Below are 20,071 nucleotides of genomic sequence, written 5' to 3'. Positions count from 1 at the left end.
TTAGCCATTCTACAATGTATACATATTTCAAAACATCATGTTGTATATCATAAATATATTCAACTTTTGTCAATTAGAAAATATAAATAGCTGGGGCTGGGTGCAGTGGCTCACACCTATAATCCCAGCACTTTGGGAGGCCAAGGCAGGTGGGTTGCTTGAGATCAGAAGTTCGAGACCAGCCTGGCCAACATGGTAAAACACTGTCTCTACTAAAAATACAAAAATTAGTGGGGCATGGTGGCGGACCCCTGTAATCCCAGCTACTCAGGAGGCTGAGGCAGGAGAATCACTTGAACCAGGAGGCAGAGATTGCAATGATCTGAGATCGTGCCACTGCACTCCAGCCTGGGCAACAGAGCAAGACTCCATCTCCAGAAAAAAAAAAAAAAGAGAAAATATAAATACCTGAGTTCAGTGGCACATGCCTGTAATCCCTGCTACTCCAGAAGCTAAAGTAGGAGGATAGCCTGAGCCTAGGAATTTGAGATCAGCCTGGGCAACAGAGCAAGACCCTTTGTCTAAAAATAAAATAAAATATAAATATAAATAAATAAATAAAACAAATTCCCATAATAACACAATAAAATTTATTCTATCACAGTTCTAGGGATGAGAAGCCTTAAATCAAGAGTTCAGTAAGGCCACAGACTCTCCAAAGGCTCTTGCGGAAAATCCCTTCTCGCCTCTTCCAGCATCTGGTGACTCCAGGCATTCCTCAGTTTATGGCTGCATCACTCCAATCTCTACTTCTGTGGTCACCCTGTCTCTTCCTCTTCCCTGTTTTTGTGTCAACTCTCCCTTTGCCTCTATCTTCTAATGACATTTGTGATGGAATTTAGAGCCCACCTAAACAATCCAGAGTAATATCTTCATCTCAAAATTCTTGATATAATCACATCTGCAAAGACCCTTTTTCCAAATAAGGTAACATTTACAAATTCCAGGGATTAGGACTAGATCTCTTTGGGTGGCCATTATTCAGCCTGTTAAGGTGAGTAACAGAATTCGAAATACAGCTTCCATTCCTGGGCTTTTGTGAAAATGCTTCTTAGTACATTTAACTAAATTTAGTCAGCAAATTCATATAAAACTCTCATTTGATTATTACACATTATATACATGTACTGAACTAACACTCTGTATCTAATATGTACAACTACTATAGCCAACTAGAAATAAAAAGAAAAAAATAACTGAGATGTTCACAGTTTTTGCAACTAAAAGGTTCGTTATAGGGCAAAGGATTAAGGCCATCTAACATTTTCCGTGTCACAGTAAAACACTGAGATTTAAGATAATACAAATTCTAAAAGAAAATGTCAAGCAAAAGAGGACTGTGAGATTATGAGAAGAGGCAGCTCAGAACACTGAAAAGGCCAAGGAATTTAAAACCTGACAGGCCTGAGCACCTTTTAGCTACAAACTGCTTAAATACCAAGAGCTTCAGTTATCTCATCGATAAAACCAAGAAAACAAAGTCGGCCTTTCAAATCTGTCCAAGCTTTAGAGAAAATACACACATTACGTTATACTATATATGTAAAATATATGTTACATTGTTGTTATCTGATAAATGTAAGGCTGTATTTTTGGAGATTATGTTTAAAAAAAAGAAAAAGCATGTCTATTAATGGGAAGGGGGATAAAATAGAACACGAAGTACATCAGAAGGTATTCCAATTTTATTTTATTTTATTTTATTTTATTTTATTTTATTTATTTTTGAGACAGAGTCTTGCTCTGTCGCCCAGCCTGGAGTGCAATGGTGCGATCTTGGCTTACCACAGCCTCCAGCTCCTGGGTTCAAGTGATTCTCTTGCCTCAGCCTCCCGAGTAGCTAGGATTACAGGCAACGGCCACCATGCCTGGCTAACTTTTTTGTATTTTTAGTAGAGATGGGGTTTCACCATGTTGGCCAGGCTGGTCTCGAACTCCTGACCTCAGATGATCTGCCTGCCTCGGCATCCCAAAGTGCTGGGATTACAGGCGTAAGCCACCACGCTCAGCCTATTTATTCATTTATTTTTTAAACATTTTTGCTCTTTCTTATACCTTCAGAGGTCTTCCAATTCTATCAAATAAAGGCCCATAAACATATTAATGTATGTAGCAACCAAAATTTTCACAGAGAGAAAGAGACACAAAATTTAAAAAACAAAGAAAAATCCTGTAATGTTAAATTTAAAAGATGTCATTATGAACTTTTAATTTTTTAAAGTTTATATATTTCCCAGCTCTTTTCACTGAAAAGTCAGAGAGGCAGTAACACCCTAGTAACGATAAGCTTTGTTTCTAAGCACCATTCCTAAATAAAAGGAATCAGAGCTTCTTGTTGGGGGGAAAAGTGATTTCCAGGTCAAAGGCAGGAACGGTCCAAGGTGAGCCTGGAACAACTAATTTGCCAAAAGCAAGGAGCATCTGAAAGCTGAGAATAAGAAGCCAGCTTGAAGCTCAGCCCTCCCACTGACCAGATCTGAGACACTTTGCATGTAAGGGCATACTGGTAATGGAGTATAATACAGAATTAAAGTATGCAAATCCAGTAATTTATGTTGATATAAAAGATTAAAAGAAAAAGAAAAGGGGGAAGAGGAAAGAAAGTTTCTGTTTACCAAGGAATGTTGGACAATAAATACAGGAGAAATTATAGAATTAGAAAAATCGCCACCTTTTAAACATCAATAGAATAACTGGTTCAGCAAAGAATCATCAAGGATGCTAAAACCATTAGATGAAAGGTTGCTGGAGAAAATATCCGTGTGATCTTGACATATCATCCCACAAATTATCTACTCATATAACAACAAAATGGAGCCTTTACAATGGAAATATCAGGTGGATGCCAGCTTCACCAACTTATCAAACAGCATCACCAACGCCTGGACACAATCCCTCCTGAGGAGATACAATAGGTAGTATAGAATAGCTCCTAACCTATGCCCCAGAATTTATCCTGAATTGAATCAGACAATGAGGAAACAATCAGACAAGTCCAGAATGCAGGACCTTCAACCAAATAACTGGCCTGGATTTCAAAAGTCAGTATCATGAAAAACAATGTAATATTTCTGTTCTGTTTTAGAGTAAAAGAGACATAACTAACTGCAGTATAATCTTCAATCAAAAACAAAAAAGAAAGAAACAAGAATAGGCAAAGAGCCATCTGAGGTTGGGAAGGGAGGTGAAGAAACCAGATCTGCAAATATACTTGAAAGTTCCAGTATATTTAAATATGGACTAGACATTAGCTGATATTTGACACGATCATTAATTCTCCTAAGTGCGATAATAGCATGGGGGGTTATGCAGGAGAATATTCTTAGTCTCAGAAGATAAATGCTGAAATATTGTGATGTGTACAATTTATACTTAAGTGTTACAACCAAAAAAAGAAATTATGTGTGTACGTGTTTGTGTGTAGAAAATGTGTGTGTACAAAGAGAGCACAAAGATGGTAAAAATGTTAATAAAAAGTCAATCTAGGTGAAGGGTATAGATTGTGTGCTCACTATTCTTCTCTCAAGTTTTTTGTGGCTCACAATTTTTTTTCTGTAGTTTAAAATTTTTCCAAATTACAAAAAACGGATCTCAAATATTAAGACAGATAATCCATGTTGCATGTGAACTTGGTCACACTTACTCTGAACCATGAGCCCTTCTAGGGGGTGAAAAAACAACCAGATTTTCCACAGAAAAATGCTTGCTGGAATAAGTCTATGTTTTGCATAGTTTCAGCTTAAATGAACTAGTGTGAAATATAGCCCAGCCTTTTCCTGTGCCACCCTGCTCATACATTACATTTTCCTACCAAGCAAAGAATCCACCTTGGGGTGAGGGTAGAAAATAAAGGTAAGAAGGTTAAAAAGGAAACCTTCTGCCACTGGAACAGAGAGAGAAGGCATAATCCAACAATCCTCCAGAATACTGCAACAAGTAGATCACCTAATTCCCTGCCTGCTCCCTCCCAGTCGTCAAGGCCTTCATTTTACAGGAGGTTCTTTCCATTAAAAAAAAAAAAAAAAGGTATCCCATTGTGGTTTTGATTTTCATTTCTCTGATGGCCAGTGATGATGAGCATTTTTTTCATGTGTCTTTTGGTTGCATAAATGTCTTCTTTTGAGAAGTGTCTGTTCATATCCTTTGCCCACTTGTTGATGGGGCTGTTTGTATTTTTCTTGTAGATTTGTTTGAGTTCATTGTAGATTCTGGATATTAGCCCTTTGTCAGATGAGTAGATTGCAAAAATTTTCTCCCATTCTGTAGGTTGCCTGTTCACTCTGATGGTAGTTTCTTTTGCTGTGCAGAAGCTCTTTAGTTTAATTAGATCCCATTTGTCAATTTTGGCTTTTGTTGCTATTGCTTTTGGTGTTTCAGACATGAAGTCCTTGCCCATGCCTGTGTCCTGAATGGTATTGCCTAGGTTTTCTTCTAGGGTTTTTATGGTTTTAGGTCTAACATTTAAGTCTTTAATCCATCCTGAATTAATTTTTGTATAAAGTGTAAGGAAGGGATCCAGTTTCAGCTTTCTACCTATGGCTAGCCAGTTTTCCCAGCACCATTTATTAAATAGGAATCCTTTCCCCATTTCTTGTTTTTGTCAGGTTTGTCAAAAATCAATGGTTGTAGATATGCAGCGTTATTTCTGAGGGCTCTGTTCTGTTGCATTGGTCTATATCTCTGTTTTGGTACCAGTACCATGCTGTTTTGGTTACTGTAGTTTTGTAGTATAGTTTGAAGTCAGGTAGCGTGATGCCTCCAGCTTTGTTCTTTTGGCTTAGGATTGACTTGGCAATGTGGGCTCTTTTTTGGGTCCATATGAACTTTAAAGTAGTTTTTTCCAATTCTGTGAAGAAAGTCATTGGTAGCTTGACGGGTATGGCACTGAATCTATATATTACCTTATAGGGCCATTTTCACTATATTGATTCTTCCTACCCACGAGCATGGAATGTTCTTCCATTTGTTAGTATCTTCTTTTATTTCATTGAGCAGTGGTTTGAAGTTCAGTTAGAATGGCGATCATTAAAAAGTCAGGAAACAACAGGTGCTGGAGAGGATGTGGAGAAATAGGAACACTTTTACACTGTTGGTGGGACTGTAAACTAGTTCAACCATTGTGGAAGTCAGTGTGGCGATTCCTCAGGGATCTAGAACTAGAAATACCATTTGACCTAGCCATCCCATTACTGGGTATAGACCCAAAGGATTATAAATCATGCTGCTATAAAGGCACATGCACATGTATGTTTATTGCAGCACTATTCACAATAGCAAAGACTTGGAACCAACCCAAATGTCCAACGATGATAGACTGGATTAAGAAAATGTGGCACCTATACACCATGGAATACTATGCAGCCATAAAAAATGATGAGTTCACGTCCTTTGTAGGGACAGAGATGAAGCTGGAAACCATCATTCTCAGCAAACTATCACAAGGACAAAAAACCAAACACCGCATGTTCTCACTCATAGGTGGGAATTGAACAATGGACACAGGAAGGGCAACATCAACTGGGGCCTGTTGTGGGGTGGGGGGAGGGGGGAGGGATAGCATTAGGAGATATACCTAATGTTAAACGATGAGTTGATGGGTGCAGCACACAAACATGGCACATGTATACACATGTAACTAACCTGCACATTGTGCACATGTGCCCTAAAACTTAAAGTATAATAAAAAAAATGGGATGACAAGTGCATAAATAAGAAAAGGAAAGTGCTAGTGAAAAGTGAGAGTATTCGAAGTACATAAAGACATTATACTTGGGTTATGTCTCAAACTGCTGCATGTGGGAAAATCAGACACATGGAGATTCCAATAAATAGAGAAAATTCAGAGCTAGAGAACTCCACCTCAGAGTGATAGGTAACTGCAATCTGTCAAAAGGGTGCTGGCAAGCAGCAGGGACAGAAGCAAAGTCTCCTACAGTTTACCTAGAAAAAGAAGAAGGCAAGGTCCTTTACAGTTTACCTAGAGAAGGTTAGTTCTTGTACATTATACTTTGGCTATTAGCAGACATTGGTGTTTGACTAGCAAGAGTTCAGAGTCCAAAATTCTGCGTTTAATGGTGAAAGCCACTGCAATCCTATACAGCTTAAGGAAAACCCATTTTTAAAATGTAAGCAGAAGGCCAGATGAAGTGGCTTACACCTGTAATCCCAACACTTTGGGAGGCTGAGGCAAGTGGATGGCTTTGGGCCCAGGGGTTTGAAACCAGCCTGGGCAATACGGCAAAATCCCGTCTCTACAAAAAAATACAAAAATTAGCTGGGCATGGTGGCGCATGCCTTTGGTACCATCTACTCAGGAGGCTGAGGTGAGAGGATAGCTTGTACCCGGGAGATGGAAGTTACACTGAGCCAAGATCAGGCCACTGTACTCCAGCCTGGGCAACAGAGTGAGACTCTGCCTCAAAAGAAGCGGGGGAAAAAGTTCCAACAAAATGGAAGCAGAGAAGACTGGTAGGGAAAAAAAGAATCCAAAGGCATTCTGCAACGTGTCCTATTTAATTCTATATGGTACAGTTTCTTTCCTCTAGCTTTTGCAGAGTGCCTTTCTTGGGGCTTTGGAATCACATGTGAATTTTTAAAGGCGATTTGATCAGAAAGAAAGATTATAGAAAAGTAACGTTCATAGAGCTATGTTGTACATTTACTCACAATTTTACAGATGCCTTGAAAAATACCAAAGGCATATAAATACTCTCATATATCTGCACATCACCACCTTTTTGACAATAATAGTTCTCTGAAACGATTAAGCATTCTTTAAAAGAGTCAAGTATATACATATTGAATCCCCAACTTGAAACAATGATTGAAGGAAATACATTATTACTCAAATAATGTAATAATAATAGTAGTAAGTACAGAAAATGGTCCTAAGAGATGGGAAGGTATACATTTAATGACTTCCTGGTCATTAGAGCAAAAGAAAGCTGTTTCAAACAAAAAGAATTAAATAAGATAATTAAAAATAAACATACCCATCTTTGGTCTGATCCACCACTCCACTTAAAAGTTCCACAGTCTTTGGATTAGGCTGGCTTTCTCCAAAAATGTTCAAGTATTGAGTGACAAAGTCATTGGGGGACATGAAAAATTCACCGTTCTTCTCAATGCTTGCATACTGTTTAAAAAAAAGAAAAACAATATTTTATATATTTGATTTTCAAAAGTATATAATCATGAGAGTGATATGTGAAAAAGCTTAAAATATCCAAACGATAAAATATCAGATATGATCATGTACGCTTCACAATGACCATTATCTCCCAACAGTTCAAAGAAAAAACAAGTCAAGTTTTATGTTTATAAACTTAACTGGGAGCAATGTTTTCCCACAGGGACACCTGGCAATATCTGATGGCAATTAAGATTGTCATAACATGTGAGGAAGGGTGCTACTGGCTCCAGCAGGTAGAGGCCAGGGATGATGCTAGACATCTAACGATACACAGGATGACTCTCTGCAACAGATGGTTCTCCAGCCCAAAGTGTGGGCAGTGTCCAGGTTCAGAAACCCTGGTTTATAGAAATTTGGAAAGACAAACTACGTCTTGTTTTTTAGCAAAGGCACATAGCTTTTTTTAAAAAAAGAAAAAAGTGGAATTACGAAGTCATGGAGGCAAACAACCTAATTCCTTTGCCCCGTTTCTGCTTTAAGAGCATCAATGATACAAAAAAGGATGGCAAACAAGCTAAGCTGGACAGCAAACTACTAAGTGCGTGTCATCTTGGGCAATCTTACGGAGGGAGGCAGTAAATGCTGCTCTAGTTACTGTCCTCTCCATTCTAAAGCATTACCATGCAGAAATGCTCAGTAAGAATTAGGTGGCAAACAACGCTTCCTCACAGTGTTCTCCTAGGTCTCGCCTTTAATGTGATACACTCCAGCCTGGATAAGAGAGAGCCCACTAATTTCTGTTGCATGGAGCCCTAAGGGCAGAAATGCTGAGAAACAACATGGGATCATGTGGTGTCCTTATGAAGCAGGAGACGGCCTCTTGATCCTGGGGACAAAGCAGTGGTTTGGGGACTGGGGAGGCAAGGATAGTGCATCTACAAGAACAAGCCTAGCTGGGTGACAAGAACCACACTGGTAGCCATAGTGATGGAGGGTGTGCAGTGAAGTGCCAGGGCAGTGTCTCTCCTCTCTCTCTAATCTGAGTTAAACCTGTTTAAAATTGTTTTTAAAAGTCACTTGTTATTTCTACATTTTAATTCCAATGCAGACTAAGGCTTTGCTCAGATACTCAGTAGTAATAAGCTTTGGCATCCCACGGGCCTGGACTGTGCCTCTTACCGCTTGAATGGCCTCAGGTAAGTAACTAAAGCTTTTGGTACCTCTGGTTCCTCATTTGTAAAATGAGTAGAACAACATTACAGCTTCATAAGACTGATGCTAGAAATATTTAAATGAGATAATCATGTCATATACTTAGCACAATGCCCTATACACAATAAGTACTTCATATTAAATAAATGTTCTATAGTATTGTCTTACAGTTAACATTTTTTAGCACACTACAAGGGAAAGGCTCAAAGATGCCCCAGTGATCCCACTATTCTTCAGTTTGCACTTGATTCAGCTTTTTGGACATGTAAAGAATTATATTTTGATTTTGCTAATTGAGCCAAAACAAGATGAAAATATAAAGGAAGTATCACTGCTAATTACAACAATCCTATGACTTACGAGTTATACCTAAGTTTGCCCCGATAGTGAATAATTTATTTTACTATACAATTTAACTTTTCTCTTACCAGTAGACATTTCCAGTTTTTTGTATTTTTAAATAAAGCTAAGATAGTAAGCTTTGTATATAACATTTGTCCAAATTCCTGGCAATTTTCAAAGGCTAAGCTCCCAGAAGAGAAATTGTTGAGTCAAAGGAGAGGAACTTTTGGGCTCTCGGTACTTATTATCACACTGCTCTCCGGAAAAGATTGTACCAATTTACACTCCCACCAACAGTGTGTGAACATGCCCTTTACTCACCTTGGTCTATTATATTTGTTGCAAATATTTTTCCAGTTTGATATTTTTATATAATTGAGTCTATAGAACTTTTTTCTCCTTTGAAATTTCTTCCATTACTTTTCTAAGCTTAGACACTAGTTGTATTAGTCTGTTCTTACAATGCTAATAAAGACATACCTGCAACTGGGTAATTTATAAAGAAAAAGAGGTTTAATGGACTCACAGTTCCACATGGCTGGGGAGGCCTCACAATCATGGTGGAAGGTGAATGAGGAGCAAAGTCACATCTTAACATGGCGGTAGGCAAGAGAGCTTGTGCAGGGGAACTCCCATTTATAAAACCATCGGATCTCGTGAGACTTATTCACTACCACGAGAACAGTATGAGGGAAACCACCCCAGCGACTCAATGATCTCCACCTGGCTCCACCCTTTAAATGTGGGGATTACTACAATTTAAGGTGAAATTTGGGTGGGGACACAGCCAAACCATATCACCAGTCTTTCTTCGTTTCAAGACTAAATATCAGAGAGTTTATCTGAGTTTTTTTAAAGTAGGTTTATCTTTTACCTTTAAGTTTTAGTACATTAGTACTTTACCTTTGTGTGTGATCTAAGATAAGAATCCCCCAACTTTAATTTTTCCACTTAATCTCTTGGTTGTCCCACGAACACAAAGCAAATCATTCTCTCTTCCAGGTCTTTAGGATGCCATGTTTATCACATACTTAATTATATGGTCACCAGGGAAAGGTGTGACAAAATGGCTCCATCTGCAGTACCAGTTCTGCAAAGGCTTCCTAGGGCCAACACGTATTCTGAGGCTGACCTACACTCCATGGGAGAATGCCGGGACCGAATGACAGCTCTTGTCATCACTGCAGTCAGAAATGTTTCAGGACCATCCTTTTCAATTGTCTCATCTACTCTTGCAAGATTACCTGGTATAACTAGAGGGAAAGTTCTGTTAGGACAGAACTTTTTTTCTCTCTTTTTTACTGCTGTGTCCTCAAATTCCCAGTGAAACATGTTCAAATAAATATTTTTTTAAAAGAATGAAAGGTTTAAGAGAGACGTTGAATTATTTTACTCTTTGAAATTTTTTTGGCCATGATCACTCCTTGATTTTCCACAAATGACCTTTAGAATCATTATCAAGTTGCTGCTCCCTAAAAAAATTCCACTGAAATACAAAATAAAACAATGCAAGGCAGGGCACACTGACTCATGCCTGTAATCCCAGCACTTTGGGAAGCCGAGGCGGGCAGATCGCTTGAGCCCAGGAGTTCAAGACCAGCCTGGGCAAGATGGCAGAACTCCATCTCTACAAAAAATAAAAAATTAACCAGGTAGGGTAACGTGCACCTGTAGTCCCAGCTACTCGGGAGACTGAGGCAGGAGAATTGCTTGAACACAAAAGATTGAGGCTGCAGTGAGCCATGTTTGCATCACTATACTCCAGCCTGGGCAACAAAGTGAGACCCTGTCTCAAAACATAAAACAAAAAACCTACAATGCAATACCATGCCATACCCCCAAGATAACGAAAAAGAATAGTAAGTGATGGCAAAAATGTGAAGCAAATGTTACTCTCACACACTGATGGTATGAGAAGAAAGGAGTAAACCATTTTAGAAAAATGCTGGGCAATATCTGCTATAGCTGAACATACAACCACAAGCCCACCAATTTCAATCAGAAGTATATCACCAACAGAAGTGTGCATATACACCAAAACTATGTGAAAATGCCCATAGCAGCATTATTTGTAGTATCCAAAAAACTAAAAATAACACAAATGTCAACCAATAGTAGGATACATCAATGGCCTGCGGTGAATTCACACAATGGAATACAACACAGCAATAAGAAAAAACTAACTCCAGCTGGGCACGGCATCTCATGTCTGTAATCCCAGCACTTTGGGAAGCCAAGGCAGGTGGATCACCTGAGACTAGGCACTTGAGACCAGCCTGGCCAACATGGTGAAACCCAGTCTCTACTAAAAATACAAAAATTACCCAGGCATGGTGGCATAGGCCTGTAATCCCAGCTACTCAGGAGGCTGAGGCAGGAGAATCACTTGAACCCGGGAGGCAGAAGTTGGAGTGAGCTGAGACCGCCCCATTGCACTCCAGCCTGGGCAACAAGTGCGAAACTCCATCTCAAAAAAAAAAAAAAAAAAGAATAAACTAACCCCAACTACATATGACAACAGACGAATCCTATAAATAAAGAGTAAAAGAGGAGAAACATAAGAAAACCTAGCGTATAATTCCATTCACGCAAAGTGAAATAAACAGGCAAAACTTACATACAGTTAGTTTTAACATACAGTGACCAGAATTCAGACAACTGGTTACCCTTGGTGGGTGTTGATCAGAAGGGGCATCAGAGGGCCTCTGGGATGCTCGTTACATGGGCCTACTCACTTTCTGAGTATTCATGGCTGTACATTTGTGATGTATGCATTCAATTTATATTTCAACAGTTTACATTTTAGAAGTCTCTGAGAGATATTATCAGCTTCATTTTTTTAGATGTAATGAAGAAGTCATTTCTTAAATATAAGAGCATGTTAATCTGGGCACAGAAATAGTTTTCTCCAGTTTTTAAAACAAGCTCATCACCACGGCTGGGCAGTCTGCTCTGTGATTTAAGCAAACATGTCAAAGGTTGCTCTTTAGGATTGATGGACAGAGGCCGACCACAATAAAAATATGTATGAGGGTAGTGATAAATGCAGCTCTGCTCTCCCTGCAGCAGTGAGCAGAGGGTCCCTATAGGGGGAACGGACTATATCCTTATATCCACCACATCTTTAAAATGTCATTAATCCTTCTTTGGGAATATTTTTCACTAGTGACCTGAAGACTTCCTCCCTTGCAATTTTCAGGAGTTTTATTATGATTAAACATACGCCTGCAAAATGGGAAGAGTTTTAGGATTCCTCATGCAACCTTGTATAATACTTATTGTCATCACCAAGAAATACCACCATACCCAGTGAAGATGACAAAGGAAACCAGAAGGAACCTATCACTACAAATGCCCATTCCCCAAGGGCAAGGGTTCTATCTGGCCTGCTCACCATCAGTCACAGTAAATTGATAATGGTTTGCAAGCTGTGAATGAGCCAGGGTAGAACCATAATCATCCAGCTGCCCATTTTGTCATGAATCACTCATATCCTGGGACTGAAGGACACCCCTACATTCTTTTCCAACTACTGAGATGGTGCACACAACAGGTCACTGCATCTGCCCATCCTTTACTTTGATTCCCTGTTATAGGGATGGAACACAATATATAATTAAGGATTTGCATCTGGATTGGGTATTTTATATTAGGGAATTACCATTAACTTTATTAGGTGCACAATGGTATTATGACTGTGTGGGAGATTGTTTTTATTATTTGAAGCTCTATGCTAAATTATTTAGGGTGAATTATAGTGATAGCTAAGTTATATTTACATTAACACAAATCAGAAAAAAATGTATAAACTAATATGACAAGTATTACTTTAAATCAGATGGTGGTTATGTGGGTGTTTACTATACTATTTTCTGTATGTCTGAAAATTGTCACAATAAAGTTAAAAACATATTTAAGAAACATAAATGGCCAATAAATATATTGCTCTATTTATTTAAAAATGAAAATTTTAAATAAGATACAATTTTTCAACAGATTGGCATAAAGTCTTTTTTGTTGCTGCTGCAACAAAAACTCATAATAATCTCAGTTGATATAATGTAGGAAATGAACACTTCCATGTTCCCACCCAAAATATATATTGAAACAATCTTCATGAGAGGCAGTCTACCAAGAGGAATCACAAGCCTTAATATATTGTAAACCCATTCTAACACAATGGTGCCACTTCTAGGAATTTATCCTAAGAAAGTAATGCTAGCTATATGCAAAAATGTAGGTACAACACTATCATTATAGTGCTGTTATGATAGTAAAGCACAGGAGACAACTAAATATTCAATAATAAATAGTGGTTCAATAAGTTAGGGCAAAACAGAAACAGCCATAGGTAGGAATATTATGCAGCATTAAAAATATTGTAGTAGGCTTCCTTTCAGCCGGAACCACCATCTTCCAGTAATTCGCCAAAATGGGATGAACACAAAAGGAAAGAGGAGAGGCACTCAATATATGTTCTCTAAGCCTTTTAGAAAACATGGAGTTGTTCCTTTGGCCACATATATGCAAATCTATAAGAAAAGTGATATTGTAGACATGAAGGGAATGAGTACTGTTCAAAAAGGAATGCTTTACAAGTGTTACCATGGCAAAAGTAGAGGAGTCTACAATGCCACCCAGCATGCTGTTGGCACTGTTGTAAACAAACAAGTTAAGGGCAAGACTCTTGCCAAGAGAATCAATGTGTGTGCTAGGCACATTAAGCACTCTAAGAGCTGAGATAGCTTTCTGAAATGCATGAAGAAAAATGATCAGAAAAAGAAGGTGTACCTGGTGTCAGCCTGCTCCACGCAGAGCATGCTTCGTGAGAACTCACGGGAAGGAGCCTGCGTTGCTGGAAACTATTTCCTATGACTTCATGCCATAATAGGTGTTAAAAAAAAAGACCTCTGGATTGTAAAAATGTTTCTCTTCATTGAGCAGAATGTGGTGTCCTCTCCCTCAAAGAAATATTTAAAGCAAATTTTAATTGTGTCCTAATTCATTGTATAATGTTTTTATTAATCAAATTTAATGTATTGCTTACCAAAAGATGTGAGGTAACTTACTGTGCAAGAAATTATTCAACTGGTTAGAAGATGGCCAGATATTATTTATGACATATTTGCACTGGTTCAAAAGTAGTTCCTCTAAATCATCATGGAAGAAACAAAATAATTTACAAAAATAAAAAAAAGTAGAAGCACACTGAATTATACGAAAAACTATTTGTAACATAGCAGGTAAGGGAAAAAACTAGATACAAAACAGTATTTTTTTCTCCTAAAGGAAAAAAATTATATACATACAGAGAGACACATAGACTGAGAGATAAATAAATATATAAATATCTGCATCTTCTTCCTACACAAGGATCACAAGTTACTTTTGTGTATATATCTGCCTTTTAAATTTTCAATGCATATAAAATTGATGTGATAAAAAGTTTCAAAAAAAGAATTAACTGTTTTTCAAAATTTGCCTACAGACATTTTAAAGGTGGATACCATGCTTTTGTTGACAGAACAATTATAAAAATCCAAGTGTAATTCACTATGTTACTCTGTAATATGTCTTCTGTTTCTCATTCAGCCCTTTTCCCCAATTTTCCCATCTTTCACTACAGAGATTTAGTTACTTGAGACTATATACTTCTAAACAGTTGACATGTTTTGGCTGTGTCCCCGCCCAAATCTCACCTTGAATTGTAATAATCCCCACATGTCAAGGGCAGGGCCAGGTGGAGATAACTGAATCATGGGTGTGGTCTCCCCATACGTTTCACAAGATCTAATGGTTTTATAAATGGGAGTTCCCCTGCACAAGCTCTCTTGCCTGTCACCATATAAGATGAGACTTTCTCATTTGCCTTCCACCATGATTGTGAGGCCTCTCTAGCCATGTGGAACTGTAAGTCAATTAAACCTCTTTGCCTGATAAATTACCCAGTCTTGGGTATGCCTTTATTAGCAGCATTAGAACAGACTAATACAATAGTATGCATCACCTCTTTTGCTCTCCAAAGCTACTAGCTCCCTCTCACTTTCTCTATTACTAATACAATAGTACGCATCATCTCTTTTCCTCCCTGAAGCTACTGGCTCCCTCTCAGTTTCTCTATTACTAATACAATAGTACGCATCATCTCTTTTCCTCCCTGAAGCTACTGGCTCCCTCTCACTTTCTCTATTACTAATACAATAGTGCGCATCATCTCTTTTCCTCCCCGGAGCTACTGGCTCCCTCTCACTTTCTCTATTACTAATACAATAGTATGCATCATCTCTTTTCCTCCCTGAAGCTACTGGCTCCCTCTCACTTTCTCTATTACTAATACAATAGTATGCATCATCTCTTTTCCTCCCTGGAGCTACTGGCTCCCTCTCACTTTCTCTATTCTTATTACTGGCACCTTTCTGCACTCAGGCTGTATTTCCTCTCTGCTCTCTCTTATCCATTATAAAAAATCAGCCATCTTAATCAAATGTTCTTTCAAAGTGACGCTATCTTGCCATTCTCCATTCCTCCTGCTGCCACAACCCTAAGGCTGCCTAACTTGTGGCCTTGCTGCACCAATCAAATCTCACACCCACCTCCTCATCAAAAAACCTCGAATGCTTCCTACTGTTTAGTGGAATTCCAAACCCCCAATTACCTTTCCAATCCTGTCACCCACACCCTGTGAAATTCAGCATACTTTGAGACATAGAGTTGTATTTAAATAAACACTTAAAGGATGAACAATACTCCTTCAACCTGGAGAGGCTGTTTTCTCCCTGACTCATCTCCAGGCCTTCCCTCAAACGTGTTCCTTGTCGCCTCTCCCACTTGTCCCTGAGACTCCCTGAGTTCTCTCTCCTAAGGGCCTTCCCTGACCACTCCCCACAATGCGGGCTGCTCCCTCCTTCCACCTCCTACAGCATTTGCTTTAACCACAACGCAGGCCCTTGGAGTATGCCGACTTTAAGATTCTTTGTTACCTCCTGTATGCCTATCCATCTGGTCTTTTTTTTTTTTTTTTTTTTTTTGAGACGGAGTCTCGCTCTGTCACCCAGGCTGGAGTGCAGTGGCGCAATCTCGGCTCACTACAAGCTCCGCCTCCCGGGTTCACGCCATTCTCCTGCCTCAGCCTCTCCGAGTAGCTGGGACTACAGGCACCCGCCTCCACGCCTGGCTAATTTTTTGTATTTTTAGTAGAGATGGGGTTTCATCGTGGTCTCGATCTGACCTCGTGATCCGCCCGCCTCGGCCTCCCAAAGTGCTGGGATTACAAGCGTGAGCCACCGCGCCCAGCCTCCATCTGGTCTCTTATATAAAATCTGAGCTCCTTTAAGAAGTGGTCATTGTTATACATCTTTTGCACCTCCCACTCACCACAGAGTTTCATGGTGTTTTATTTAAATGGTAGACACTCAATACACATCTGTTTAAACTAACAGGAAGCAACACCAAAAGCACTAGGCAAACAGAAAAATGCATGTCGTTAGGCTAGAAACAAAACTGACTTCCTAGACTTTAACTTCTACATCTAGATGAAACATTACCTGCCACTTGCCACAAGAACATCCTCCATATGAAAACATCTGTCATTGGCCAGGCACGGTGGCTCATGCCTGTAGTCCCAGCACTTTGGGAGGCCAAGGCAGGAGGATCATGAGGTCAGGAGATCAAGATCATCCTGGCTAACACGGTGAAACCCCGTCTCTACTAAAAATGCAAAAAATTAGCTGTGCATGGTGGCAGGCGCCTGTAGTCCCAGCTACTTGGGAGGCTGAGGCAGGAGAATGGCATGAACCTGGGGAGGCGGAGCTTGTAGTGAGCGGAGATCGCACCACTGTGCTCCAGCCTGGGTGACAGAGTAAGACTCCATCTCAAAAAAAAAAAAAAAAAAAATCTGTCGTATGCCTTAGCCCCGCATGTTTTATAACAAGTCTTGCCCTGACTACCACCACTCAGGACCCTGTGTCCTGAGCCAGCCCAAGTGTTTAGCCATTCCCTCCACACGTGTGGCACTCTGACAGCTCTTTACTTTCCATGTGTTGTTTTCTTTGCCTAAAAAGGTCTTCCATTGCCAACAAACCCTTCTCTACCTACTCATCTTTGAGTGCAATTCAAACATTACCACCTCTCCATAACTTAATGACTCTCCATAGAAAGATATAATTAGACCACACCATCTTCTGCTAATTAATGCAGTACACTACTTATCAATCATATCATAGCTTTTGGGGTTTTTTACACTTACACACAGTTCTCACTCTGATATTTACGGACAGGAGCCATGACGTATGCATTGATATATACCCAGTCCCTGACACTGTATCTAGGTACCTTCAAAAAAACAGTGGAACTAATTCTAAATTCTCAAACAAATGAAAAGGGCAGAATTGGGCTCATTTTAATCCCCCAGGAGCCCTCTTTCCTTATCTGGCTTAGTTCCACTGGCTGTCGCTGATCTACAGAGCTGCCAACTTTCCTGCTACCATCACACCCGGTGTGAAGGCTGCAATGAAGCTCCCTTCCACCTCCCAAGCTACAGAAGAATCCTCTCTTTACATAGGTTAGCAGAGAGAAGGTTGGGATATTTCACACAGAATTTTTACTAGGAAGAAAGTCAAGTCAGGAAAAAGTCATAGAAAATCAGCAAAGTAGACAGGTTTACAGAATGCTTACTGCTGATCCATAATTAACTAAGAAGCTCAGCCTGGCACGGTCCCCGCATTGCTGTTCTTCCCCTCACCACAATACCATCTGTGATAAATGGTAAACCTGACATCCTTAGCATGCTAAGCCAAGGCAGATTTGGGTTGGTACCACACTATCCAGGCCTGATGAGATCACCAGAACTTTTGCCAGATCCACAATCCTTTCACAAACTGCTGGCTGCTGTTTTCTTCAGGTATGGTCCTCCCGACGTCATCTCTTAGGACTCCAAGCCACACAAACTGTTACTCAAAAGTCACATAGTCCCAGCCACCCGAAGGGAAGAGAGTACTTCCCCATCTATCCCAAAGATTCCACCCTCACCCTTCAAGTGCACTTAAACAGAAACACCACAGGTGTCTCTCCAGAACTCTGCATGAATTCTCACCCTCTCTAGGTCTACCTGATCAGTTAGACTCTCCATCCACCAGTATAGTCCTGCTGGCTGCTGAAAGGGGATGTAGCAGCTGACAAACATACATCATTCCAAACTAAGGTCTCAGCCTAGCTTCTCCAGGGACCATATGGCCTCCTCGAAAGGTGGACACAGCCTTTAAGTGGAGTCTTATCAATGGATCATACCAACCAGTGAAATTCTAAGATGCACCATCTATTGAGACACCCTCTACAGTGTTCCCACTTCCTGTCAGAAGGATGCCCACCACTCTTGCTTGTTTAGAAAACAGAAGTAACAGATAGGTCCTCAGTTCAAAGAATGATGACTACTTTACCAGCTTAAGCTAATGAGCTACTATCCATTTTGATAGGATCTTTGGCAGCCCACTTAGTTACTCTTCTGCAAGTGATGTTTCAGATTTCTGTCACTGGAGTTTTACAATATCAACAGACCTTAAACACACATATGAAGATCTTCTCTGGTTCTCTCATACACACCTCATTCCAATCATGGTTGTCCCAACATGCACAACCATAGAGATCAGCTTAGGTAAGGAACAAATGCTTTTCTGTTTTCTGGACTTTCATCCTCCAGAATCCTTTTCCAACTTAGAAACTGTATACTGTATTGTGGCCGGACACGGTGGCTCGTGCCTGTAATCCCAGCACTTTAGGAAGCCAAAGCAGGCAGATCACTTGAGGTCTGGAGTTCAAGACCAGTCTGGCCAGCATGGTGAAACCAGTCTCTACTAAAAATGCAAAAATTGGTGGGTGGTTCCAAGATGGCCGAATAGGAACAGCTCCAGTCTAGAGCTCCCAGCGTGAGCAACGCAGAAGACAGGTAATTTCTGCATTTCCAACTGAGGTACTGGGTTCACCTCACTGGGGCTCATAGGACAGTGGGGGCAGAACAGTGGGTGCAGCCCACCGAGCATGAGCTGAAGCAGGGCGAGTCATCGCCTCACCCAGGAAGTGCAAGGGGTCAGGGAATTCCCTTTCCTAGCCAAGGGAAGGGGTGTCAGACAGCACCTGGAAAATCGGGTCACTCCCACCCTAATACTGCGCTTTTCCAATGGTCTTAGCAAACTGCACACCAGGAGAATATATCCTGCACCTGACTCAGAGGGTCCCAAGCCCACGGAGCCTCGCTCATCACTAGCACAGCAGTCTGAGATCCAACTGCAAGGCAGAAGCAAGGCTAGGGGAGGGGCGCCCTCCATTGCTGAGGCTTCAGTAGTAAACAAAGCAGCCTGGAAGCTCGAACTCGGTAGAGCCCACCACAGCTCCAGGAGTCCTCTGTAGACTCCACCTCTGGGGGCAGAGCATAGCCGAACAAAAGGCAGGAGAAACCAGACTTAAATGTCCCTGTCTGACAGCTTTCAAGAGAGTAGTGGTTCTCCCAGCAAGGAGTTTGAGATCTGGGAACAGACAGACTGCCTCCTCAACTGGGACCCTGACCCCTGAGTAGCCTAACTGGGAGGCACCCCCCAGTAGGGGCAGATTGACACCTCACACAGCCAGGTACGCCTCTGAGACGAAGGTTCCAGAGGAATGATCAGGCAGCAACATTTGCTGTTCAGCAATATTCGCTGTTCTGCAGCCTCCACTGCTGATACCCAGGCAAACAGCGTCTGGTGCAGACCTCCAGCAAACTCCAACAGACCTGTAGCTGAGGGTCCTGACTGTTAGAAGGAAAACTAACAAACAGAAAGGACATCCACACCAAAACCCCATCTGTACGTCACCATCATCAAAGACCAAAGGTAGATAAAACCACAAAGATGGGGAAAAAAACAGAGCAGAAAAACTGAGAATTCTAAAAATCAGAGTGCCTCTCTCCCTCCAAAGGAACGCAGCTCCTCGCCAGCAACAGAACAAAGCTGGATGGAGAATGACTTTGACGATTTGAGAGAAGAAGGCTTCAGACGACCAAACTTCTCTGAGCTAAAGGAGGACGTTCAAACCCAATGCAAAGAAGGTAAAAACCTTGAAAAAAGATTGGACAAAAGGCTAACTAGAATAACCAGTGTAGAGAAGTCCTTAAATGACCTGATGGAGCTGAAAACCATGGCACGAGAACTACGTGACAAATGCACAAGCTTCAGTAGCAGATTCGATCAACTGGAAGAAAAGGTATCAGTGATTGAAGATCAAATGAATGAAATGAAGCAAGAAGAGAAGTTTAGAGAAAAAAGAGTAAAAAGAAACGAACAAAGCCTCCAAGAAATATGGGACTATGTGAAAAGACCAAATCTACGTCTGATTGGTGTATCTGAAAGTGACGGG

General features: G+C 40.5%; 1 protein-coding gene across 6 annotated transcripts in view; it reads right to left on the bottom strand.

Moving 5' to 3' along the window:
• The window catches only part of SLC25A13 (solute carrier family 25 member 13), a 205,230-nt gene that overhangs the window by 152,316 nt on the left and 32,843 nt on the right, over positions 1-20,071 (bottom strand). For all 6 annotated transcript variants that reach the window (XM_055272642.2, XM_055272640.2, XM_063634731.1 and 3 more), the window contains one exon: positions 6,993-7,135. In XM_055272642.2, coding sequence (XP_055128617.1) covers positions 6,993-7,135 — 143 coding nt within the window. Of the gene's footprint in view, positions 1-6,992; positions 7,136-20,071 lie in introns of those variants that run through there.

This window comes from Symphalangus syndactylus, chromosome 3, assembly GCF_028878055.3.
Source record: "Symphalangus syndactylus isolate Jambi chromosome 3, NHGRI_mSymSyn1-v2.1_pri, whole genome shotgun sequence".
Classification (NCBI taxonomy): domain Eukaryota; kingdom Metazoa; phylum Chordata; class Mammalia; order Primates; family Hylobatidae; genus Symphalangus; species Symphalangus syndactylus.
The sequence above is the reverse complement of the archived record's forward strand: the minus strand, read 5'-3'. Positions and strand labels throughout refer to the sequence as shown.